At 38.8% G+C, this 26,822-nt stretch overlaps 1 protein-coding gene across 2 annotated transcripts in view; it reads right to left on the bottom strand.

Moving 5' to 3' along the window:
- Nucleotides 1–9,268: 9,268 nt before the first annotated feature.
- The window catches only part of sgcz (sarcoglycan zeta), a 289,415-nt gene continuing 271,861 nt past the window's right edge, over nucleotides 9,269–26,822 (bottom strand). For both annotated transcript variants that reach the window (XM_089132423.1, XM_089132422.1), the window contains exons 7-8: nucleotides 25,939–26,062; nucleotides 9,269–10,512 (exon numbers count right to left, since the gene is read on the bottom strand). In XM_089132423.1, the coding sequence (XP_088988549.1) occupies nucleotides 10,315–10,512; nucleotides 25,939–26,062 (322 nt within the window). In that variant the 3' untranslated portion in view covers nucleotides 9,269–10,314. The remainder of the gene's footprint in view (nucleotides 10,513–25,938; nucleotides 26,063–26,822) is intronic.

Raw genomic sequence — 26,822 nt, 5'->3', positions numbered from 1 at the left:
TACACTATACCCGTCATTAGACTCCATATGGATGTGAGAAGACTAAGCTTTTGTCCGAACAACGACGGAGATTATGGCTGGCGAGCATAAACAGGAAAGAAACTCACTCAAAACACGCAAGAATTTGTTTGACAAAAGCACAATGTTGTGTTTTATTGCGAGTGTAAATAAATATAAGTTAACACGTTGCAGTTTGAATAATGTCCTGTATGAACAAAATGACGAGGTATTAAAAACATACAAAACAACATTGTTTCCACTGTTTGATCTCACATTCCAGCATCGCAATCTCAGATTATGTCCCTAAAGATCCCGCATATAATGTAGTTCCTCATTTATTACATTAATTAAATTGCACGCGAGTTATTTATTTTAATATTCATGCACCGAACCATGACGCCCGCAAGTACATGCATATTACAGAAAACACTGGTGACTGGGGAACATAGGAATTAAGTTGTGCAGGCTATGGCTTTTTAATAGACAGATTAGCATCATGCTACTTCGCTATGATGACTTAAGTTACTTTTCCATTGATTGCACTTGAGCAAACGTCACCAAACCAACCCCACGTCAATCTGATCGTACACCTCCAGTGATTTCCAGGCTTGGAATTGCTCACATGTGTAAAAACTCCTCACCAACACCAGATAATGGTACACATGAAAATACTGTATCTGAGGCAAAGTTGCATAATCGGTGCTCAGTGCTTCTTTTGTTGCATAATGATACACACCATTTATGAATGAAATTTTCGCATTGTACCTCTCTATGTCTTGTTTTAATAGTCTCTTTATAATCTATTACACTTTGTCTTTTCATGATTTGCATAACAATATAAACAGACATAAATATTTGTTTGTAAAACGACATTCTCTGATAAAACGTTGTAAACGCCTATGGTAAACACAGCGGTTTTGCCCTCAAAGATGGCGTCTCCGGGGAGGTCACGTGACAATTTTTTTGCCTGAGGGGACTATGTATACTAGGTCCGGTCACATGGGGGCTTCACTTTTGAGGGCTTGTGCGGCACGTTTGTTCAGTACACACACAGATGCATTCCTGTATTTAAATGTGGTTGTCACTCGTGAAACTTTACAGTTTACTGTACACATGGGTTATGATAATTAAAGTACCTGTGGGACATTAAACAGAACAAAATGGCTGACTTGAAAAGTTATCTCCTTTAGATATGTGATAAACTATTAATTATAAATCTTTTAATTCCTGTGTGATGCAAAATTGCAGCTATTAAAAGACATTGTTACCAAGGAAACAAAAAAAGTTTGAAAAAGCTAAAAACTTTAATGCTCAATTTCTAATTCACTAGGCTACTATATGACTGCCACTAATGTCCATGCCATTCTGACTCGGGGCAGCAGAAGACAAGCAACTGCCAGTGAGATGAATGTTAATCCTAAAGGATAACTCTCTCCAGGTATTATAGACCTTCTTGGTGTTAACGAGACCCCGGGGATCAGAATCTCCCCCCGCATCAAGAAAGATGGGGTTTTTGCGTGTTTGTATATTTTTCTAATATGGATAATGATTTTCATTGAAATAAATGGAAATCATCCTCGAAACATTTTTTGAAAGAAAGCAACTTTCACATCCCTTTGGATTCAACCCCCTCAGCATAATCCACGTAAATAAGCTCTTGTGGGGACTGCAATACTCTGAGATAGGCCTGGAAAATAATATTTGATGGATGCATCAATATTTTGTTGACCTTATAATATCTAATCAAATTTTATTTCTGTAGGGAGAAAGAAGATAGAATTGGCATCTGAAATGTCTGAAGTCATAAACTTTAATGATTCATACCTTCTGCTTATCTGCTTGTTTCTTTTTCCTGAAGACGGGAGAATACAGGTAGTTAGGCACATTGAAATGTTTGTACTTCACAGCGAGGATCGCAAAAAAAGGAAAAGTCAGCATTTGAACAGTCTTTTTTGTTCACTTTTGCACCTTTCTTCATTTTTGAAACTCCATTAAAGAGGCCATCAGTCAATAAACCTCCATCTTTGTATTCAACAGTCTGTTATTGTATGCATTTTACGTACTGTGATTAAACGAGAGGGGCTGATTCCAGGCATGCCCTCAGGACTCCATGATTCACCCAGATGTGAGCTTTATCCGTAAACATGAAGCAGACAGTCAGACAAATATTAGTGACAGTACCCGTCTGATTTTCCCTCTGGGATCACTGATGTTTGTACTGTATAATACAATTAATCATTCTAAATTACAAACTGAATTACGTTCTATTACATTAAATAAATGGTGGCAGTTGAATGGCTCTGATGGGGTAGTGTAGCCCTTGGCTAGACACATTGTTTCAGGTGATTGCCTGCCTAATCTGATTTAATATGCCTGAGAGCGCTCATATTAGCTTCTGTGCTATTCTGTGCCATTTCGGCAGATGTGCACCAGGAATCATGTCACGTTAGACATCAAAGATTCTCTGACTTGAAAGTGCTATGGCCAAGACCATTACAGATGACCCAAATAATCTACTACTGGTTGCTAATGTCATATCATGTTTTGGTTACACTTTACAGTATTTTAAGGTGTCACTGTAATTGTACATTTAAGTACTGAGCAATATTCGTATCTACTTACTATAAGTCTAGGGTTAGGGTTTGGTTTAGGGTTAGTTGCATGCATAATTTACAGTTATTAAATGTGGGGCATGTGATTTTCTTTTTCGATTTTTTTTCAAAATCACTTCAAATCCTATTCCTAACCCAGTTACAGCCACTGAGTTAGAAGCACTGGAATGAAAATTAAGCAATTTCATCATCTGTGGAAAACTCCAGCCAATCGTTTCCAAGACCACCTAGAACCATTGGACAGAAAATGCATCAATCAAACAGTTGTATCATACCCCCCCCCCCCCCCCCCCCCCTCGCGTGCGTGTCCCCTTCATGCACATATTCAAAGCTCGTGACCCAGTCACAATAAGTGCAAGTCGCCTCAGTACAGAGAGAGAGAATAAGTGCAATGTCGTGCATTTGAGTTTTGCAGATGCATAATTGGGCGTCCATATCCTTTGAATGGGTGGAGTCAGGGCCAGTTTTGGAGGAAAGGGAGTAGGGACTTATGAGTTGTACTGTATATTTTCAAAATCTGCCGGCCGTTCTGCAAATCCCATACCCTACCTTTAATTAGTAACTTCAAGTAACATGAGTAACAGCTAAAATAAATTGTCACCCATGTTTTTTTATTTTTCTTTCCTATTGCCTATTACCTTTTTTTTAATGTTCTGTTAATGATAAAACAATAATAATACTGAATATGGTAAATGGACTGCATTTATAAAGCACTTTCACAGACCCAAAGGCCACAACGCGCTTTATATTTTGCCTCACATTCACCCATTCATACACCAACGGCAGTATCAGCCATACAAGGCGCCATCTAGCTTGTCGGGAGCAGCTGGGGTTAGGTGTCTTGCTCATGGACACCTCCACACTTGGGCAGGTGGAACCAAGGAATGAACTACCAACCTTCTGGTTTGTAGTCAACCTACATGAACCACTGAGCCACTGCTGCCCCATTTTAAAATTCAATTACTTAAACAAAGAATTCAGAGGGACTAGACATTCCATACAAAAGTTTTGAATCAGTAAGATTTATTTTAAAATAAATAAATAAATAAATAAATAAATAAATACTTATATAATGCAAGGGTGCATCAAAACGGATCAAAACTGACAAAAAAAAAAAAAAAAAAAACACAACTATTTTCATCATTAATAATATAAACTTTGCCATCACAGGAATAAACCACATTTTAAAACATACTAAAATAGAAAATTCTTAAAATCAAGCTTTTAATGTCGTTTATATGTTTATGTGGTGTTATCTTGCAGTCCTTTCGGTTATGTCTAAAATGCTGTCGGACAAACCATGTGCAAATTCATGTCAACACCATTGCTGAGTATTTTCTCCTTAAAACTGTCTCAAAAACATGATTTGAAATCGCAAAATTTGTCACAAGCAGTGGTGGAATGTAACGAAGTACAAATACTTTGTTACTTTACTTAAGTACATTTTTCACGTATCTTTACTTTACTTAAAGTACATTTAAAATCAGGTACTTTTTACTTTTTACTTAAGTTGTCATTGTGTTACTTCTACTTTTACTAAAGTAAATATGTATCTGGTTATTTGTACTTTTACTTAAGTACTGAGATTCAGTACTTCCTCCACCACTGGTCACAAGATATGTTGTAACCAATCACGTCAACATTCAGGCATATTAACTGTGCTGTGAAGCAGGGGAGTCTCGAGAAGCCAGGCTATCCTGATATTTTATGTTGATATGGAAAAAAACTGGTACCTTAATAGCGGGTGAATTTATATGATCTAACAAAGTTATGATGAACTATATGCCTTTCTCCATGTTCTAAGTTGTTCAAAGCATTTGGATAAAAGGATAAAAGGCAGCTGCCTGACTCTGAGATAGCAAACAGGAACATGATTTGTGTAGCAACACATTATTATAGGGCGGCAGTGGCTCAGTGGTTCATGTAGGTTGTCTACAAACCAGCAGGTTAGTCCTCGTTTCTACCTGACCAAGTGTGGAGGTGTCCATGAGCAAGACCTAACCCCGGCTGCTCCCGATGAGCCTTGCATGGCTGACACCGCCGTCGGTGTATGAATGAGTGAGTGGGTGAATGTGAAGCCAAATGTAAAGCGTTTTGGTGGCCATTACCGTGAAAGTGCTGTATATGTAGTCCATTAACATAGTCATGCAAAAAGGCTGATGGTGTCTGACGTTGTAGAGAGCAATACATAAAACGCATTACCATTCTGATACATCGACTCATAGACGACCCTGTATAATTCACTCTTCCACTTTTTCTTCTGAATCAGTTTCTGGTTTGAATATGAATACTGAAACCTGTATTTTCACTTGCCTTTGTGTATCGTTTACGACCAGAGGTGTAGTGGTAAAAAAAAGAGGTGGGTAAACAATAAATTCAGGTGGAACCAGGCAAGGTGGGCCACTGCTTACCTATGTGTATCCTGATATAACACAGTCTCATCCCAAGTCATATGCTTGTCCTTCGTACAAGTAAATTTGTCATTCACTTGTCCGAGTAGAAAAGTTGCTCGTCCAGATTTTTAATTTTTATATTGTGAGTGTTAATTTATTCTGAAACAATACTCTCGTCAGTGTTCAATCAGCTTTGATATTTAAATGACCACATCACCTCCCCCAATATTATTAAATGTATGCTTCATCTTTCATTTTAAATTCATAAATTTGACAAATTCAATTATTTCGAATAATAAGACACTATAGGGCTGTTACCCTAGGGGCTGATCAAATTAAATAATTAACACTGAAAAATTACAATTGCATAAAATAATGTTATAAAATTGATTTATATTTACATATAAGAAACATTGGAAAGAATGATACTTTTAAACATTTAACACTTAACCGCCAGGCGACCGTCTTAATGAGTAAGTCATTGATTAATTCATTCAAACGATTCGTTCAAACAGCTGATTCAATCAAGAATGAGACCTAAGTTTATGAATGGATCATTGAATCTTTGACTCAATTGATTCGTTCAAAAATGCTGAATAATTCAGTAATGAAAACAGGTCGAGTGTTCCTGTGACATGTGCCGTGGTTCTGCTGTGATTTTTGTTTGGAACAATTTTGGCTGCTGAAACAGAACAAAAACAGCCAATATTGCATCTAAAATGTAAGTGATTTAATTTCAACTGTTTATTGAACTGTTGTAGGTAGGAAATCATTGTCACATTTTCAATTGTGATGGTGTTGAGGAGAAATAATTGAGGTTGCTTAATTTAAAATGTCTTAGGAACAACAGGATATTTAGAGGTGGATAAACGCACTTTGGAGGTGGGTAAACACTATTTCCAGATATTGGGAGGTGCGTAAACGGCGTTTACGTGCGTTTAGCCTCCACTACATCCCTGTTTACGATAGTAATGTTGTCAGAATGGACAGTCCATTCTCATCCCAAGGCGTCATCTACTGTAACTTGGGAAGCATTTTGACCATGCTTCAATATCCGACGCTTTAGACACCCTTTAGCGTCAGTTAGTGGTCTAACCCTAACCCTAACCAAGACCTAAACCTACCCGCGTCATCTAACTGACGCTAAAGGGTGTCTAAATATTATTAAACTGTAATAATATTTCACTGTTTATACTGTTAAAACTGTTTACAAAATGCAGCCTTGGTGAGCATTTGAGACTTCATTATGTCTTTAAAAATAATCTTACTGACCTCAAAAGGTTTGAATGGTAGTACTTTTACTGGGAGTGTACAACATCGCTCCATCACAGAATTCTAAACATTTGAATCGCAGAAAGCACACTCATCTTCCTCGATATCTGGATATATGCCCGGTTATAATGCTCTTGTACATCATTTGATGAATTACTGCTGCCACGATCAACAGAAAATCAAAAAAAAACAACATCTCTTTAAAATTACATTCCGTGGGCAGTAATAATTCAACATGAATTGCACAAGGTTAAAAAAATATATATTTATATTAAAAAGACACGATATATAATAAACCCAATTTACATAGAAAGGAAGCAAATTTCCATTGAAAACAATAGAAATGATTGAAACAAATCGCAGTCTGAAGTCTGAAAACCCACATGCAAAAGTGACTGTAAATGCCACTTTGAATGTTGTTCTTCATGACCACATACTGTTGGGTCTCACGGTGTAAATTAACCGAAAAAGCGGGAGACAATTGAGGTAAGAATGATAGTGAAAACAGAAACATCAACTGTAATAGATGAAAACTGTAAAAACGTTTACATGTGGATTGAGTCATTTGCCTCCTGGGGGTTGTGAGCTGTCTGTCTACCTCTCAATGCTTTATATAACGCGTTTATCCCTTATGAATGCCAATGAGGCATCTCAAAAACATTCATTATTTAGAGAAGAATACAACTAAAATTAATTTCAGCTATCTTCTTAGACGCTATTCAATCCGAGTGAACTCAGTCAACAGCTGTTTTGTCCTAGACAAGTTCGTAATTGTTTAGTGAAGCTATTTTTAATCTAGTTCAACTTTCAAACACTATAGTACAGATGGCATTCAACAATAAGAATTTGTGATGAATCTGCATCTCAAGACTCAACAAAGTTTTTTCAAAGCCCTTGGAAACAGATTTAATCATATTTCACCGTCAAATCTCATTTTAAAACACATAAAAGGGTGAATAAAGTGCAATAACACAAAATGAGTACACGTGTTAAAAAAGAAACAAACCCTAAAGGGTGTTTGTTTTACACTCGAAACACGTTTTTAATAGTGCGTCAAATTTTATGAGCACAAAACACAGTGAAGAATGAGTATGCTTTTTATGGACCTCAATCTCCTCTGATGTTTAGCTTCACTCCCAGAGTTCGTAAGCTTTATAAGACCTCTCTGCTTTTCCAAATGATGGTGGAGGTGCCAGAAGAGTGAGTCCTAACCAAAGCACTGACCTCATCCTTTTATGAAGATGTTCTATTTCATGGTAAATTTGATCCGAAAGCCTCAAAGACTGCCTCTGCCTGCATCTACCCATTCTAGTCAAAAATTGATAGAAAATGGAAAGAAAATGGAAAGAAAGAAAGACATAAAAAGACAGAGACTGGGGGGATGTAGTAACATATGTCCATTATTATCTTCACAGAAAATAAATCAACTACCCTGGACTCTGCCAAATGTCAATGGCACTAACATTGCTGGGAAACAACATGAAAAGCAAACAAAGGGAAAGACTGTGATTGGGGTTCGTTTTCCAAATAAACATAATTGCATGTGTTCATTTCATGTTTATTTCTAATTATTTTCAAACTCGCTTCATGAGCCACTTTCATTTGAATGGTATAATACTGGAGTTATGATGAAAAGAAAATCTAGGACATTAACATGACCTCAGATAAATGAATACTATTCCACCCTCACAGCAATCTCAACGCTATCTCATGACCAATTCGTACGAGTGATTAAAAGGTGGCTAATTTTATCTAAACCCACGTGATGGGTAGGTTTAAGGGCGGGTTCAGGGGTTGGTAACTCGTAAAATATGTATGAATTAGCAAACATCGGTCAAATTTGAACAAGTGAGGTCGTATGAATGCGTATGAATTAGCGACCTCAGGAAAAAAAAAATCGTACGAATTGCTGTGAGATCAGCAATCTTACAAACACATTGCATAGAATTTGTAAGAAAATATATCTTTGTTTTAATTTAAGAAATCGTCTCTCCTACAGAACGCAAACACAAAAATAAATAAATAGTTATTTTGATGCTAAGCACCTCATACTACTATACATTAGCTGGGTTCTGTGTTAATCTAGTCAGGTTCTTCCATATTTTAAACGGTTATGCGGGCATTTGTGGCTTGGATATCTTGGAAAAACAAAGTTGAGCTTTTAAACATAGAGCTATATGCTTCAGTTGTTATACACTTTTTATCTCCTATTGCCAAACATACTTGTCTCTCGCAACTGAAGAAAACTGCTGTCAAAATTCTCAAACAACTATGTTTCATGTGTCATAATGAATTTGATGACAGTCATAAACAAGTGATATTGGATCACTGCTGTACAATAAGTTTGTTAACCTCTTTGGAATTAGAACGTTACATGAATGGCTTCTAAATTTGTGCATTTTGCTTATGAAATAGAACTATCTTTGATTATCATTTAATTTATTACTATGAAATTATATTTTAGGAGCTACTCTTGCATAAATTCATATTATTCCAAATGGGTCAATAACCGTTTCTCATAACTGTATACACTTTCCCCTACATAACTTCATAGGTTATTCCATATTGGCAGTGTACTTTCACTGTGAGTTTTTTTTTTTTTTTTGCAGAAATGTGCCTCTAAATCATATTTCAATTTACTCAAGTGCAGTGGTCCATGGTCTGAAACTCTAAAAACAGTAAATAATGTAACAATGATGATTAATAATAAACTTGCAGTATTGAGTTTTACACTACATCATGTGGAGAGAATTACCAAGAAAAAAAATAATATTATGGCACCTCTTTTTGACTGGCAGGATCAATTTTAGTTAAGACCTAAACACAATCCAAAAGTTTAGTTTGATTGATAACAGGAAAGAGTTTTAAAATAAAATAAAAAATAAATAAATAAATAAACAAACATATTTTTTTTTTAACACTGGCCCATCCTAGTGTCCATGAGACCAAAGCAATAAAAAGAAACATTATCAAGCATTCTTGAATACAAAATTCTTAAAATAAACTTTCTCTTTTTATTATTATTTATTAATGTTGTTATATACATGGCATAATCTTGTGCTTTTTTCCAAAAAAAAAAAGAAAAAAAGAAAAGAAACATCCAAGAGATTAAAAAAAAAAATGTTTTCTTTTCGGTTTATCGTATTATCTTTTCGACCAATGAACTAAAAAATAGAGTACAGGGTTCGTTCGGTCAGTTTTCCTAGCGGAGGTTAGTCTTACTGCACGTGGAGCGTGGAGGGACAGTAGCAGGTGATGTGCTTTACTAACAGTAGCAAAGGCACCTTAGTATCTTCTTTAGAAAAAAACACGCGCTCGTATGCGGGTCGCCGTGTGTGTGCTCATTCATGAGTGCAGTCCAGCGTCCCGGCACACATTCACAATCCTCCACTGAGTCAGACGCTCGTACAAAAATAAGAGGAACAAAACACTCACAGAAAAAAAACAAAAACAAGAGAGTTTCTGCTCCATTTACAGATTGGGGACATGAGGCTCCAGCCGAGCCAAGATACGTCAAATGATTCCTGAATTCTGCTTGAGAGGACAAAGAGGAAGAGGAAAATGGGAAAGAGAACAAATTGAAAGAGGAGGAGAATAGACAAGAGGAAGACAAAGAAAGGACAAAATAAAGTAAAAGACGGATGCACGGCCATTGTGAGAAAGATGCTTTGATTACGGACAGAAAGACATAGATAGATAGATAGATAGATAGATAGATAGATAGATAGATAGATAGATAGATAGATAGATAGATAGATAGATAGATAGATAGATAGATAGATAGATAGATAGATAGATAGATAGATAGATAGATAGATAGATAGATAGATAGATAGATAGATAGATAGACAGACAGATACTGGATGGACAAATGTAAGGGCAGATGGACAGATGTAAGTGTGGATAAAAGAAAGACATTACAGAATAAACAAAAATAATAAGATAGAGGAAACCAGAGGAGGAAGGAAAGGAGCAAGAGAGGGAAGGTGGAGGAAGGCCTTTCTGGTGCTGGGTGGTCCATGGCCCACCCACCTTTCTCAGCTCCAGAGACACACACTATTAGTGGTCTGGCAGGTGGAAGAGCTCTCTGCAGGAGACAGATAGAGCTTGCCACTGGGACATACACACACCTCGTACACAGTCTGTTTGGAGTATGTGGTCCCTGGACCAAGCAATAGGTCCACGCTCCCGTGTGGAAGATTTCCAAGACGGATTGAGTTTGCATTTAAGAAGATCTGAGAAGAAGAGAGGTGAAGAGAGGAGAGAAGAGAAGAGGGGAGCAGAAAATACAGACATTATAATCAAAGACTAAAGATAAGATGAATCAACATGATAACAGTAGTTTAAGATTACACTGCATTAACTCATATAAAAACACCACACTGATGAAAGACTGTCTCGTTATGTGAGACATGCATAGTTCAACAGTGTTGCCCGTTGTGGTAAAGACACATCAGTCTGACCAGTCCAGTCTAGGCTCTCTCTCTCTGTGTGTGTGTGTGTGTGTGTGTGTGTGTGTGTGTTGCTTATTCCATTTACCAGCTTCAGACCCCCACAGGCCATTCATCTGGGTTATCGCTCACAAAAATGGCAAGCGTTTTCCAAATTTGGCATAGTACAACAACAAAAAAAAAGTACAATTTTGCACATTTTAACAGCTTGATTAGAAATAACACGAAGTAATAATATCATGGTCATTTATAATTTCAATTATTTACCTCAATTTTCCTTTGTTTTATTTCACATTTCATGTCTATGTTAGGCTCATTGGTAACCAAGGACAACAATTTTATAGACAAACAAACTAAGATCTTTATATAACATAGGCCTATGTCACGAAAAAATTATTCTTTTAGTAGGGATACAGCTCTTCAGGTTAGCTTTTTACAATGGTGGAGTCTGATAGATACCGCCGGACAAAATCTCTCCGTCTCCTGCCTGAAGTCACATGACAATGTGGTTCGGATGGTAAATGAAAACTGTCAAGTTGGAACGTGTGAAAGCTGAGGTATGGCTGCCTACGTCCTGATGCAGAGCAACCCGGTACACTACAACAACAGCCGAGGGTAGCTCTAGCCGTTCACCAGAAAGGTAAACGTTTCTATGGTAACAGCGAGTTGGACCAGTGAGTTGGATCAGCAGACGTTGCTGCTACGTTTAGGATCGTGGGTAGTATTTTTTATTTTTTTTTCCATAAGATCGCGGATAAAACGTTTTTTTTTTTTTTTTGAACGGTTGATTTCATACAAACGTATAGCTTCAACAGGAGCAAAACCCTTTGTTTCACAACCTCATAGCTCGTGTTCAGTCTACCTCAGATGGTTTAGACATTAGGGCTGATAATCTAAATCCTTATCGAGAAATACTATTAACCGGAAGTTCTGTATCACTACTCCGCGTTACGGAAGCAGGAAGTGTGACATAGGCCTATTGTGATACTTTGAATAAATAAATAAATACATAAAAAACAACTAACCATTGGACATAAACGTGTTCAAACTGGAAGAAACACCTACGATGCAAGATTATATTAAAAACTCTGGCTATATAAGACTACCATGACTCAATCCTGGTGCATTAATTCGTCCTAAAGGACACACATTTAATTTCCAGATATGGATCAGGAGTGAAAACATCACCAGGGACATGAATTACATTTTATTAAAAGTCTGTTTGCCCTTTGATTTATAAATATGTTGATTCCTGTATTTATTAGTTCCAAAAAGTCTGTTGGCTCTGACAGCTACGAAAGGCCAAATAGTCTATACCATAACTCACACACTGGGGATGAGTGACAAAAACAAAGGAGTGAGGGAGAGAGAGAGAGAGAGAGGGGGGGGAGGGGGGCAACAAGGAAGAACTAATTGCTGTAAGTAATGCTGTCTGCGGTGTTGACAGGGCATATCTCTATAAACATTTGAACAAACAAGCCCCCATGATGCTTTGCTGTCAGCAGGACAGCACACAGCCACTTTTCCTAGCTGTCTCTCACTTTGTCTCTCATTATTTGTCTCTTTCGCCTTTTGCTGTGTCAGTTTTTAATTTTGCTCTCTCCAAGTGCCTTGCGAACTTCAATAACACTTAAAATGTGAATTTAGTTAACACAATCAACATTATATATATATATATATATATATATATATATACACAGACATGGACAGAGTGAATTTTACATGTTGCTACATGAACAGCCATACTTCCGTCTTCTATTCAAGGATTTGAATGCAGGTTAAATGAATGCAAGATAAATGCTGCAATGGACTTGCATGAAAAATAAGCTGTTGATCAAGATGAACCAGCATTTTCCAGTCCCTAGCAGCTTCCAGTTGTCCTTGGCGAGAATTGGTGTTAACACCTTTTCTGTATGGTTTTGCTCGCCTGGGCGGAGGAATATTGTCTTCTGTGTGTAATGTTTTGCTAGAACAGGTGGGAATGTATTGGTCATGTTACATTTGCCTCCAATGCTAAAGCCAAACATTGCAGTACTTGGTCATGGCGCCTTACACCCTGTCAACATGTGCCTTAATGTGGTAAGTGATGAACACAAAGGACAAGAAGGATCCTCTCATACCCAGAGGTTTAGGTTCTGTGGTGATGGGAGAACATCATATGTTGACCTGATAAGGAAACTAGTCTACTCTATTCCATTGACCAAGGGTCTTGCAAGCCCATCTTGCATTGTTCCACACTCTCCCATCTCAACCACTCTCCCTGTGTGGCCTGGGAACTGACCTTTCTTCACCTCATCCTCCTGCTTTCACACCTCGTTGACTACCAGCTTCTTCCTTTGAGCTGGGCCTGCTTTGTGCCATTTATGAGGAGCTAAACTGAGCCCGAAATCCCTTCTTCCATGCTGTACCTGTCCCATGATATCACCAATTTGAAGGGCAGCCTTTGCCTCTATACCACAGATTTTAGATTTCATTAATAAAAAAAAAAAAATAATAATAAAAAATATAGCTGCAAGCAGCCATTACCGGGGCCAAGCGCAAGAAGCGGCAACATATGCCAAAATGGCAAGGAGTGGCAGACCAACTGCAGCAAGGAGCAATTAAGGGCATTTTGAGAGAACTTTGGGCAAATGGCTAAAAAAATCACATAAACATTAACTTATAAGATGATTTAATGGGTTATCACTTTCGAACAATAGGTGGCGCAGTTACGAAATAGATGTGATGTGGTCAGAGGGAGGTGACAATGACACATGCAAAGTTTGGTGTCAAAATGTGAAGGCATTGCAGAGATAAAGCCTAAATAGTAATTTTGGCAGCATGCCTAAACTTTGATGCTGTGGTATACGAAAACGGTTTTGTCTATCATCGTGCAATTCATAACTTTTAGTCGGCACGGTCTGGAGATGATGCGATTAAATTTTCGTGAAAATCGGACAAACGGTCTAGGAGGAGTTCGAAAAAGAAGGTTTTTCAAAGAAATAAAGATGGCGGACAGAAAGTTTGGCTGATTATGCAAAACCTGATATCTATGTTTTCGGCATAACCCAAGGAATCTATTAAGATCAGTTTCATTGCAATAGGCAAATTTATTCAAAAGTTATTAGCGTTCTCAGAAATTAATTATAACTTTTGACCAACAGGTGGCGCTGTCTCAAAATCTTTTGAGTACATTCAGGGCATGCTGCTTATGGCACACACTGAGTTTCGTAATGTTAGACCAAAGCATTTGTTTAGTATAGCATTGTATTTCACAAAACTGTATTGAAGTCAATGGGAATTTCACGTTTTGTTCTATTATAGCGCCACCAAGAGGCTCAGTCCCACAATTTTTTTTATGTGTCCTCAGAGTGACCCCATACATATGTGTGTCAATTTTGGTGCAAATATCTCAATTTACTTCCGAGTTATAAACATTTATATGAAAAAACACGTAAAAAATGACTGACACATGACTTTGTTTGAATTTTACTACCCCTTACTATCAATATTTACGCATTTGGGCATTGGCGTATAGTTAACAAGCTATGATTCCGTGTTTCTGGCGGTGGTTTCGTCTCGATCGGAACAGCGGTTTTGAAGATATCGCCAAGTGTTTTTTTCGCGCTAAATCGCTACGCTACGCCATCCGTGAGACGAAACCCGACATATTTGGTATCGTTGGACTCGGCAACGATTCAGGACCTCAAAAATATGACTCCCGTGAAAATAAGTGTACCACACCCAAAGTTATAAGCGTTTGAATAAAACAATTCACCACTAGGTGGCGCTGTTTCGAAACTTCTCAGGCTCCTTCAGGGCATCGTACTGATGACCCATAACGAGTTTCGTAACAATTCGTTCATGCGTTCAAAAAATACAGCATTTTAGCACATAATTCAAAATGGCCGACAGCCAAAATGGCCGATCTGGGAAAATTGGATATCGGTCGACTCGGCATGACGCCCTGAATCTAACGAGACCAAGTTTTTGATTTTTGGAGAAACCGTTCAGAAGTTACGAGCAAAAATAGCCATTTTTCATATCTCCGGACCACTAGGTGGCGCTGCGCCGAAACGCAGCACGTAGCCTCAGCTCATGCTTGTGATAACACGTACCAAGTTTGGTGTGAAAACGAGTAAGCGTTGCGGAGATACAACCTCACGTCTGTTTTCGCAAGCGCTACATAAATTTTGTTTACGCGTTTATCGAAAACGGTTATTCGAATCATCTTGAATTCCATAACTTTTTGTTAGCACTGCCTGGAGATGATCCGGTGCGATTTTGGTGAAAATCGGACAAACCGTCTAGGACGAGTTCGCAAAAGTAGGTTTTTTGGAAAATTCAAAATGGCGGCCGTTTTTTTATGACGGAAAATGACGTCATAGGGTGCGATCGAATCGGCATGAGCTCAGGAACAAGAGGAAAAAAGAATTTTGTTGATAGGCCTTACGGTTCAAAAGTTATTAGCATAATAAAAGTGAAACTTTGGACAGTTGGTGGCGCTAGAGGGAATGAGTTAGAGACACCAAAATTGGTGTATTTAAAGTTGGGACTGTCCTCTATCAGAATGTCAAACCAAAACAACTTTCCCGCAAACCGGTCTATGGGCTGCCATAGACGCCCAGTCGGAAGAAGAATAATAATAATAATAATAATAATAGGAACCGGCACAGATACAATAGGTGCCTCCGCACCTTCGGTGCTTGGCCCCTAATAAATGAACATATGTGGGCGAAAAAGGTAATGGGACTTAAAAAAAACATATGAGAGGCATATCTGTAAACGACAAATCAAGGTTTACACACAATCTAGTCATATTTTCTGAGGTTTACAGAACAAAACACTTCAAATGCAGTGTATAGAGTGATAAACAGAGTGTTTACATGTTAAATCTGAGCCTGCAAAAGCCCATTTGAGTAAAGCAGAACATTGCACTTTCACATCTCCAATTACCCTCAATCATCTCCAGTGACTTTCTGTTCCATGAAATATTGCACATTACTAGAATAATATGAATTATACATTGTCCTTATGATTGCTTTTATTTGTATTCACTATTAATTCACATTGGAATATTTTGTCTTCAGTCAAGGGCAGCAAGTTTCGAAGCTTGTTTCTGCCACAAAACAACAACACTTTTTCTCACAGTTTGGACTCAAAAATATATAATTGCGAATTCTAAACTCACAATTGTGAGAAATTAAGTCAGAATATGTGAGCAGCGCACTCATATTGCTTAAAAAATAAAGACATGCAGGTGCAGTCAGAAGCGGCAATTATGTTCAAAGATAATTAAACTGCACATTTTCTGTCAATGATTTTGCTCTTTTAAAACTATTTAGGCCTAATCCAAAAAAAAAAAAAAAAAAAAATATATATATATATATATATATATATATATATATATATATATATAAATGTTTGCAGATGCCACTTATTTAACGTAATGAAAGTCCAAAATTTCTCAAATCTTTTTCGGTCCACTGTACAGTACATCTGTGATTGGTTACCATACTACAACCCACTATAATTTTTTTTTTTTTTAATTTTTTTTTTTTTTTGCAAGTGGAACTTAAATGTAATATCATCACAGATACTTCATGATTAGTTATATTAATCAATCTTGATTATTTATTTCATTAAATATGCCCCTTCTTAGTACCCAGCTTTACATGTCCTTCAGTCTCCGTTCTCTTTAAGGAATTTGCATCTGTCCTCTAAATGCTTTTATCACTTCTTCCCCTTCATTGCCAAATTACTAAAATTCTATTTTGGCATTCGGTTAGCTGACATGTCCTCATGCATTGTGTCACCTAATACCGGTGAGTGCCGCCTTGGCCCAAAACAGACCCTCAAATCCAATTCCATTTTAAACACTCTCCCGTTTTCTGCCAGGAGACGGAATTCCAGAATTTTCTGAGATGCGGCATGGCTAATGATACCGCCCGCTGACAGCTATCATGACCCCTACTGAGAGACACTGTGAGAAAGAGGGGTGGGGGTCCAACCACCGGGAGCAAGAGAGAGAAAGAGACAAGGGAAAGAAGTCGGAACGGAAGTCATTTAGGTCATCTTATGAAGGGATTAAAGATGGCACCCTCCCCAAATGAAAGTGTCTGTATGAATTACTGTCAGTCAACCATGGGATAAAAACAGTTGGTGCACTGTTTACAAACCACTTTACGTTCTGGAAACACTATCGGGGAATGTTTGTGTGTGTGTGCACTTGCATGTTTATATGTGTGGAGAAGGCCAATTATAGTCGGTCCATACATTTTTTCATGCATGATTTCTCCCATGTCACAGCTGGATGAGGAAAAGCAGCAAATGAAAATGAACAGGTCGAAAAAAAGAGCTGAAATATGTGGAGGGAAATGCAGCTGATGTGAAGTGGTAAATGAAGGGCGGGGTATAGAAACACATACAGGTGACCCATCAGACTTCACAGGGTCATTTGTGTACATCTCATACTCCATTGCGCTCTGGAGATGAGCAGAGTCGCATGCTATAAAACACAAACAGATCTTTTTTTGTTCTTGTCTTTCTGACCGTGGCAATCAAACAATTATTGCGCACAGTTGTTGCACGTTTCATTTACTTCTGGACTTACTAATACAAATTGATGGTTTGAGTTATGGAACTGTGGCTGCACACTTGTTTTCCCATTATTCTAAGGTTCAAGTAACACAAAAATGCCAATGCAGGTGTTAGCATTCTCAATTATTTTTTTTATTAACATTAATATTTAGTTTCTTGGCTTGTGTGTGTATATTGTGTAAAGGGATAACTAACCAAAATGAAAACTATCATCATTTACTGTTCCAAACCTGTATGATGACCTGCGGAGTACAGAACATCATTTTGAAAATGAATTGCACAAAATTAAAGTCAATGGGATCTGAAGTTGTTCTGAATGTTAAATGAATAAAAATATAAAACACTCTAGACATTATCTTCATTCGTTTTGTGATGGAAACAAACCTCAATGCTCAAGGTAGTGATACAGTAACCTTGAATTATGCATTCATTTAATCTGGATGTGTTCTTTTTCAGGCAGCTAGCTACACTTTTCAAAAGTTTAACAAACTAAACATCATTAAAAAGAGAAAAAAAAAACACTGCGTGTCATAACTGTAATTGACTAAACAGTGAAAACTGACTAGAAGACAGTTTAATGTCTAATGTCTCAAGTAGCACCCCTTTTGCCAATTGAGTATGCAATGTGGACTTAAGAAATGGTGTTTGTGTGACAGCTTATATCTTAGAAAAAAAAAAAAGGTTCCAGCACCAAACCAATTGTGTTGCATTCTAAAGTCAATGGCGCAATATTTTGTTTTTGTTTTTTAAAGAGTGGTTTAATAATATGCATCGCACAGTCTATTTCAGTTGTCTCAAAATAGCAAGGTGCCAACAATATGCCTGAACAAACCTTGTTTTCAGACCAGGACGGGCAGGCAAACAAACGGGTGGGAATAGCTATTTAAAGAACTTGGCGCAGGACGTGAAAATGATAACTGCGTCAAGCTCAAACTAACAGAAAACACCTGTTTTGTGCCTGGCAACGCATTGCGCCATGTGTATAATAGGGCCTTTCAAGCAGAATCGTTTTATTCTCTAATGCTTTAGAAAACCACTGGTACTTTCTTGTATAACGGTTGATACCTACAGCCAATGTGCTGATTAGAGGAACGGTACAATGTGACATCAAAAACATGTTTATATGTACACAACCATATGGCTAACAGAAGAATAATATACAATTGACAAAAGAATTAAGAAAGTCCGAATGGAGTTGGCACAAATAAAAACACTCCAAAAACAAAATTTTACCCCTGACTTTTAGAGCCATACTTGCCATACAGCATGGCAGCGAGAAGTGCCATGGGACTCCATACTAGAATAATAATAGAAAATAAAACATCGCTGCCATCACGCAGAAACAACCCAGGGCAAAACAAACCGCTGGCAGTAATTTGGCTGTTGGATTATTAACCTCATAGGATCTACCCCCTCTCTCCTGCACTACGGGGCTTTTGATAGATTTGTCTGCTGATAGATGAGTCTGCTTCGGTGGCAGCGCTAGTTTAGGAACATTTCTCCCATTACTTTGTCCGTATCACACACCTTAGTGGCTTTATTAAGATGCATGGGCTTAAGGGCTGGTCTCAAATGGACGCCATATTGGAGCTTTGCACCAACAAATGAAACATTAGTGTAGTACATATGCCTGGTTCAACTCCCCTGTCTCCTCGGCTTGCCGACAACATATGTATCCATATCTACTGCCTCATTGGCTGGCTGAAGTGAGAGGGAGTGTTCAGGTGGAGAGAATGGGGGATTTAATAGGCTCCACAGATGCCATGTAACACAAGCACAACAACAAAATAGGTACTTAATTTCATGCTTGATGATAATGATGATGGTGTTTAGCGTAATGAAAACTGATATCGTCGAGGGCCACGCTGGGGTAATCATGAGGATATACATAGCACTGTTTTTTATCTACACTTTTATCTGAATATGCAGTAGTTGACTTAACCTCGTGTTTAACATTTTCATCTAATATCATCAGATTTAATTTAATCTATTTACACAGTACTGTTTAAAAGTTCAGGTATTTAAGATTTTTTAAAACAAATTGATACTTTAATACAGCGAGGATGAAATAAAATGATCAAAAGTGACAGTAAATACGTCACATTTGCTTTTGTTAACACTATCGGGTAGGTTTAGGGTACAATGTTGTACGTTATTTTAAAATGTGATGGTACGTTTAATCTTTTAGCACCACACACCGGACATTTTAGTTCAGAACTGCAGTGATACAATGAAACTCAGACATAATAAAATGTTGTCATATTCACATTTATATGTTCTGGGAAAAAAATGCCACTCACTGGACATTTCACTTTGAAACTGTCGCAAAACATGAACGACGCAAAGTATTTTGCGTTTTGCTAAAATGTTGCCACAGGTGAATTTTTTGATTAGCCTGGGCAGACAAAAACTTTTTAAATAAATGCATATTTTTTTTTTTTACTTTCTACCTTTATCAGTTATTATGCTTTATTTCCAGAATCAATAGTCTCTTTCTTATGTATTACACCATGCAGGCACATAAGGCACACTCACTCTTCAAAAACGGTGCTTTAAATCTCTTGACAAACTAAAAGACATAAATGACATTCAAAAAATATATGGATTATGTCACTTGCTTATTTTGCTCAACATAAGGATTTATTAACCACAGGTCGAGAGGTGTCATTCCAAGCACACAACTTTTTGCGAAGCTGTTTGCAAATGTTCATTGCAACTATATGGTTTTGGGAAACACCAACTCATTGAACTATGTTGATAACCACAGAACTTGCTTTTGGGAAACACACCCCAGGCTGTTTTAAACTGTTTTTTTTTATTTTATTTTTTTTTAACAATTGTATTTGTTCAAATGAGCGTACGTATTAATTGGTTAAAATGACTGCATCTTTAATTGCGCCAAACAAAGCTGTAAAAAATAGCATTCAGGACATCTTCTCACTCCCTCCATCTCTCTTGCTCTTTCTCTCTCTCTCTCTCTCACGAGAGCTATCAGAGCACATACAGCAGTCACTTCTCATTTCCCTTGATCTTAATGGGCAGCAGGAAGAGAAAAGGCAATAGGACATGGACCCAGTCAGCCATTCTTCTTTAATTCTCTCACCCCAAACTTTTTAACATTGCCCTCTTAAGAGTCAGCTGCTGACAGCATTGATTTGATTTCTCATCTCAGCTGTCTAATGCACTTGATTCTCTTCTCCAAATTGACAGAGGCATCTATTTTCAGCGTCTCTTCCCTCTGGAGAATTACAAGGAGAGATGGGGGCAAACAGGATGGGATTGTGCTGATATGAGCATTTGTTCTAAATTACTGAGCTTGTTCATAAAGACGAGAGAGAGAGAGAGAGAGAGAGAGAGAGAGAGAGAGAGAGAGAGAGAGAGAGAGAGAGAGAGAGAGAGAGAGAGAGAGAGAGAGAGAGAGAGAGAGAGAGAGAGAGAGAGAGAGAGAGAGAGAGAGAGAGAGAGAGAGAAGAATAAGAGGGAAAAAAATAACTGAGAATCTTAAAAATTTAGTTCACCTAAAAAAAATTTAATTCAGTCATTAGCCTATTTTCTAACTCTAATGTCATGCCATTCCAAAACCAAAATCTTTCTTCAGTGGAACAACATCCAACCTAGCTCTAATTGTTCATGAGAGATTTGTCAATTAATTGTTCTTTGTGTCGAAACTTTTCAATGAATAAGTTACGGTGGCCTAGTAGTGCACAACACAGCGACATTTAAAAAGCAAACATAAGTTCACAACAAAACTATTGAACCACAACATAACAAAATGAATGACACAACACAACAGAAATGAGCCACAACACAACAGAAAATGTACAACAGAACGAAATAAAGCCTTAACACAACAGAAATAGTTTGCACAATTTGTTTGCTGTAATTTATATAAAAGTTTTTTTTTCTTCTTTTATCATGTTTCAAAGATTGTAGTTCACATTATTATATGCATATGGAGAACACTGCAGGTGGAATATTTCAACCTCAGGGGTGGCAAGGTTGCTTGCTGAGGGCTTAGAGGGGCTTCCAGTGGAAATACACTTGTGGGGGTCGCCTAGAGGGGCAGGGTGCACCTAGCAAACACGCAGGCAATAGACACTGGCGTCACACCTGAGCGGGTCAGGTACTAGCTGGTTAAAACGAGTACATGAGAGGACACAGGCTCCACTCGGAGATTGAATCAAGCGAATGTGTTGGGTTTCGCCAAGTCTGCAGCTCTGCAAATGTTTGCTCCGATGGCTCGCAGCGAACTCCGATACTTCTGACTCCATATGAGGAGGTGGCAGGTGAGTTGCGACATACGGCGAGAGCATAGACCACCTTGATAGTTGATTTACACTACAGTGGCGGTATTGTCTGATCGGACTAGTACACGTTAAAACACCCAGAAGCAGTGCGGAGCAAGACTTACTGCCAGCAACTCGAGGCAATTGACATGCCATAGGCGCTGGGGTCCTTTCCAGGAGCCACGACAGCATTTCCATTGCACATGGTGCCCCAGCTTGCAGTGAAGGCATCTGTTGAGACAACAACATGCCGGAAAGCTCATTCCAAGGGCACTCCAGCCAGTAGAAAACTGAGGTTCGACCACGGGGAAAAGGTCTGAAGGTAGGTCGGAGTAACTGGTACTCAGAGGGTGTCGTGTTGCCACCTCAGGAGTCGGTTGCGAAGCCAAAGCTGAAGCGGTCTCATATGAAGCAATCAGAGTGGCGTTGCCGCAGCTGCAGATGCCGTCTGCCCCAGGAGCCTCTGAAACAGTTTCAGTGGAACCTCACTCTTACCCTCAAATTGTCAGGGTGTGACAAGTCAGCAGTGACTGTGCATGCTTGCTTGGCGACCGAGTCGATGTCCATCTCTTCATGGGGCAAAGTTTGCTTTTCTACAAGTTGACCCGAAGGCCCAGACAGGCTAAGTGCCAGAGCACTGTGTTCGCAAACCTGGTCTCGAGTGTGAGCTAGTAACAGCCAATCATCGAGATTGGCTGATACTTTGGTTCACGATGCGAACACTGAGTTCCTGAAGGGGCAGGAGTTCCTGCCTCGATGACGTTTGTGAGGATGCAAGGAGACAGGGCTAGCCCGAAAGGGAGAACCGCGTACTGGTACGCCTGCCCCTCAAAAGCAAACTGTAGGTACGGTCTGTGTCGAGGGAGAATGGAGACATGGAAGTAGGCGTCCTTCAAACCAGTAGGTCGATCTCTGCAAACCAATCCTGGGTCCGCACACATTCGAAAATGTGTTTGGCCGTGAGCATCTTGAACAGCAGCCTGTGAAGGGAGCGGTTCAAAACGCGCAGGTCCAGGATTTGCCGTAACCCACCGGATTTCTTCAGGACAATGAAGTAGGGGCTTTAGAAGCCGGACCTCATTTCGGCTGGAGGGACAGTCTCGATCGCCCCTTCACCAGTAGGGTAGCAACCTCCATTCTCATGACAGGGGCATTTCCAGCAACCATAGTGAAGCAGACTCTCATGTAGCGGGGAGGAAACCACACAAACTGAATCACGTGTGCGCCCAAGCAGGACAGACGAACCACAGACGTCCCCTCGTGGGGCAGCGAAGCAGAGTTACCGGCCCGGACGTGGACTGCATAGTGGCCCCGTCTGCACCCTGACAGAGGAGGCCAGGGAAGGACCAGCGTTCCACGGGAGCCTGCTCTTCCAGGGGTCTGGCAACAGAGGGGGATGAGAGCGGTACCGTGCGGGGGAGGCACACACTGTCATCCGACTCTGAAATAGAGGTGGACGAGGGGTGCACGGCTCGAGGGCGCGTTTTCCGACAACTCTGTGCTCAGAGACGGGAGAGTCAATTCTTACAGAGAAAAGAGGATTCTCCCCCAGCCCTCGACCGGGGGAAGGAGTGGGCCTGCTACCACCTCTTGGAAAGAAATGTGTCCAATCTCTGAGGAGCCCATCTCAGGATTGCCGCTTAGCCCGGCGTTTAGTGGGGGGAGGGGCTGGAGAGGGCTGTGGCACCTACCTGCGGCTTCCTCCACAACACAGCCCAGTAAAGGTTGCTGGTGGGGCTGTGCAGAAAGGGTGGGGAAGGATTTTACAGACTTTTGAACGGTATTGTACATAAGCTTGCAAAGTGAACGATTTATTCCCGCAGCTAACACCATGTGTATAAATTTGTCACATCGTGATTTGAAAATCCATTTGTTCTTCGCCTCAGAGGTAGTGCGAGCGTGTAACGTCAGAAATTGAATGGTGCATAAGATTACTGTCAGGAATTTGTTGTGCTGTGTCACATTTAGTATAGACAGCTTAACTGATTACAATGGGATCACTTTTATGGTGGTTTTGAGTAATTTTTAGCACCAGTCCCCATTTACTGTAATTCCGTTGTCAAGAGACCAGGTTATTCCCTAAATAAAATGTCTCATTTTGTTTTCCACTGAAAAAATAAATAAATAAATACATACATACATGCATACATTAATTAAAAGTGAATAAATACAGCCCATTCTCACCCCCAAGGCGTCACTTAACTGACGCCTTGGGAAGCATTTGGACATGCTTCAATATCTGACGCTTTAGGCGCCCTTTAGCGTCAGTAAGATGACGCCCTAGGATCGCGTGTACCCTACCCCCACCCCACACCTAAACCTAACCGCGTCCTCTAACTGACGCTTTCCTTTAGCGTCAGTTAGATGACGCCGTAGGATCGCGTCATGTAAGTGACGCTAAAGGGCGCCTAAAACGTCAAATATTGAAGCATGGTCAAAGGTGACGCCTTGGGGTGAGAATGCGTTGATAAATAACAATACTAATATTTGTGTGAATTTTAATGCTTTAAGAAATTACCAAGTTTTACAAGTGCCAATACTGTGCTTCAATGACTTTCCCTTATATCACTTCTTACTGCACCATCCTGCTATCTCAAGCACAAAAGAAGAAGAGAGAAAAAGAAGAAAAAAAAACTTTTTTTTTTTTTTTTCCCAAAGAGGTGACAGAGCAGCATGATATATGACTTGGACTCATGGAAGTTAATTAAATAGCCTGGGCAGTAACTAAAGTGAGATAGGAGAAGGAGAGAGAGACAAAAGAAGTGAGAGGGGAAGAAAGAGAGCTAGGCAGCTCAACACGACGGCACTAATTTGAACGAAAGGGGGGTGGGCATGTATGAAAGTGAGCATGGATAATCTAAACATGTTCAAGGTGCTCTTAGAATTACACTAACACTGCAATTACTGGACAGTGAACTAGGCTTGTAGACAGAGAAAGATGTAGACAGACGAGTGTAAAACAAGAAGACAAAAAAACGAAAAAAAGCATGAACAAGGAAAAGGAGAAAGATCTGGAGTAATTTGGACGTGTTTGGTTGAGGCAATTATCGAGGACATGATCCGCTCACATCAGACCAGATAGGACTGTGCAAAGTCACAGCTCCCCCCATTAACAAAAGGTCCAATGTAACACATATGAGATGTGAACATTAGATAACTCATTCAGAGCTCTTTATATAAGTACAGTACATGCACTAAAAAAAATAAAAATAAAAAAATAACTTCTTTGTTGAAGAAAATGTATGTGAACCCTTTGGATATACTGGGATTTCAGCACAAATTGCTTTTAAATTGTTTCTTGACCTTCAACTAAAACCAATATTACACTACTAAAGTGAATCATGTTTCTGTTTGAGGTTTTAAAAGGTTAGTTCATTAAACTAAAACAGCCATCAATTACTCACATTCCAAACCCATTCAACCTTTGTTCATCTTTGAAACCAATTAAACATTTTTTTTTTTGAAATCTGAGAGATTTATGTCCCTTTATTGAATGTCCATGCAGACAAAATGTACAAAAAGACATCTTAAAGTAATCCAAATGAATTGAGCAGTTTAATCCACAGCTTCCGAAGAGACAAAATCACTTCAACTGAGGAACGGATCTAATAACAAACTGATCAACACAGATATATCTATATATCAGATATATAAGCATATCAAATAGAGTCAATGAAAGCTCAAAGGCACTTGACTTGCTTGATGCTCGTAAACAAAACTCATTGGTTCTTGTGGAAGAGTATGATCGACCAGTGTGCATTGATCAGTGTTAATGTGAATAAAATCATAAATAAAATCTGTTCATCATATAAAGTGGACTAAACTGTTCGATTCATGTGCGAAACTTCACAATATCTTTATGAAGTTTTTGAAGGATTAATATTTTAGGTCAATTGAATTTCCATAGAGGGGCAGAATAGGATTAATTAAAAAATATCATTATTTGTGTTTTGACGATATATACTGGACTATATATAAATGGTCCACTCTGCACAGTGAATGTTTACAAAGTGAGTTCAGTAAAAGACACACCAATTTGATGTATAATAGTGTGCGTTATTTGTTTATGCATATTGGAAGTTTCTTGTTCATCAGAACCTGTAACCTTTTTGTGAACCAAATGGCAGTCCTGGCTTTTTTCCAGTATTGCCATAGAAGAACCATTTTTGGAAGACTAACTTTTAGTGGCAAGGAAAGGTTCCATGGATGTTAAAAGTTATTCATGAAACTATAGATGCCAAAAAAAAAAAAAAAAAATATATATATATATATATATATATATATATATATATATTAAACTTATTGACACCTGTATTGTTTCCCCAATACAATTTAACATACTCACCTCTCCTTCTGAAGACTCTAAAGTGAGATCTTTCCTACAAGAAGCTTTGAATTCCCCTACTCCCGCGTTCACTTCAACACCTTTGGGAGCCTCCAGTGTCAGTGTCCTTGTTGGAGACTCTAGCCTGTTAGAGGAAGATATACTTTGATGAAGTTATGACCACAAATCACAGTTTTTAATGCACACACAGCTTTCAGCTGCACACATAATAATAAAAACCTTTCGAAATTTCTCTCTAATGAAAAAAGTCTAATTCATTCTAGTGGGTCAGATTGTTTAGATGACTCACATCAATTAAATTATTAAAATAAAATGTAATGATTTGAGGTTTTTTGAAGCATTTTTATCTCTTTTATATATAGCGAGCGAGACACATAAGCTCTTAGTGCCCTGACTAGGCAAAGGAAGCTTGCGTCCTTTTCCTCGCTGTAAAATGTCAGGGCAGACCAGTGTTAATTTCGTTGACGAAAATTGCCGCAATTGGTCTGACTGGCGTGTGAGAGAGACAAGGGTGCACGCGCAAGGTCTCTCGCTCGCTTACCTCTCTGCCGTCGTGCGCGGTTAGGAGTTCAACATCTCGTACGCACGCTCACACTAGATTACAGGATATTTTAACTTGCAAATTAATATGCGGCGGTAAAACTAGTCGATCACGTGCCTTAACAGTCACTCATACCACTCATCTCCACTACAATTTGGAAGAACTCACCAAAATTGGACAGTTTAAGATTGGAAAAATGTTGCCTGGTCTGATGAGTCTTGATTTATGTTGAGACATTCAGATGATAGAGTAGGAATTTGTCGTAAATAGAATGAAAACATGGATCCATCATGCCTTGTTACCACTGTGCAGTCTGGTGGTGTTGGTGTAATGGTGTGGGGGA

Source organism: Pimephales promelas, chromosome 6, assembly GCF_988280905.1.
Source record: "Pimephales promelas chromosome 6, fPimPro1.hap1.1, whole genome shotgun sequence".
NCBI classification, from domain to species: domain Eukaryota; kingdom Metazoa; phylum Chordata; class Actinopteri; order Cypriniformes; family Leuciscidae; genus Pimephales; species Pimephales promelas.
Note: the sequence above shows the minus strand (reverse complement) of the source record. Positions and strands in the feature narration are given on the sequence as shown.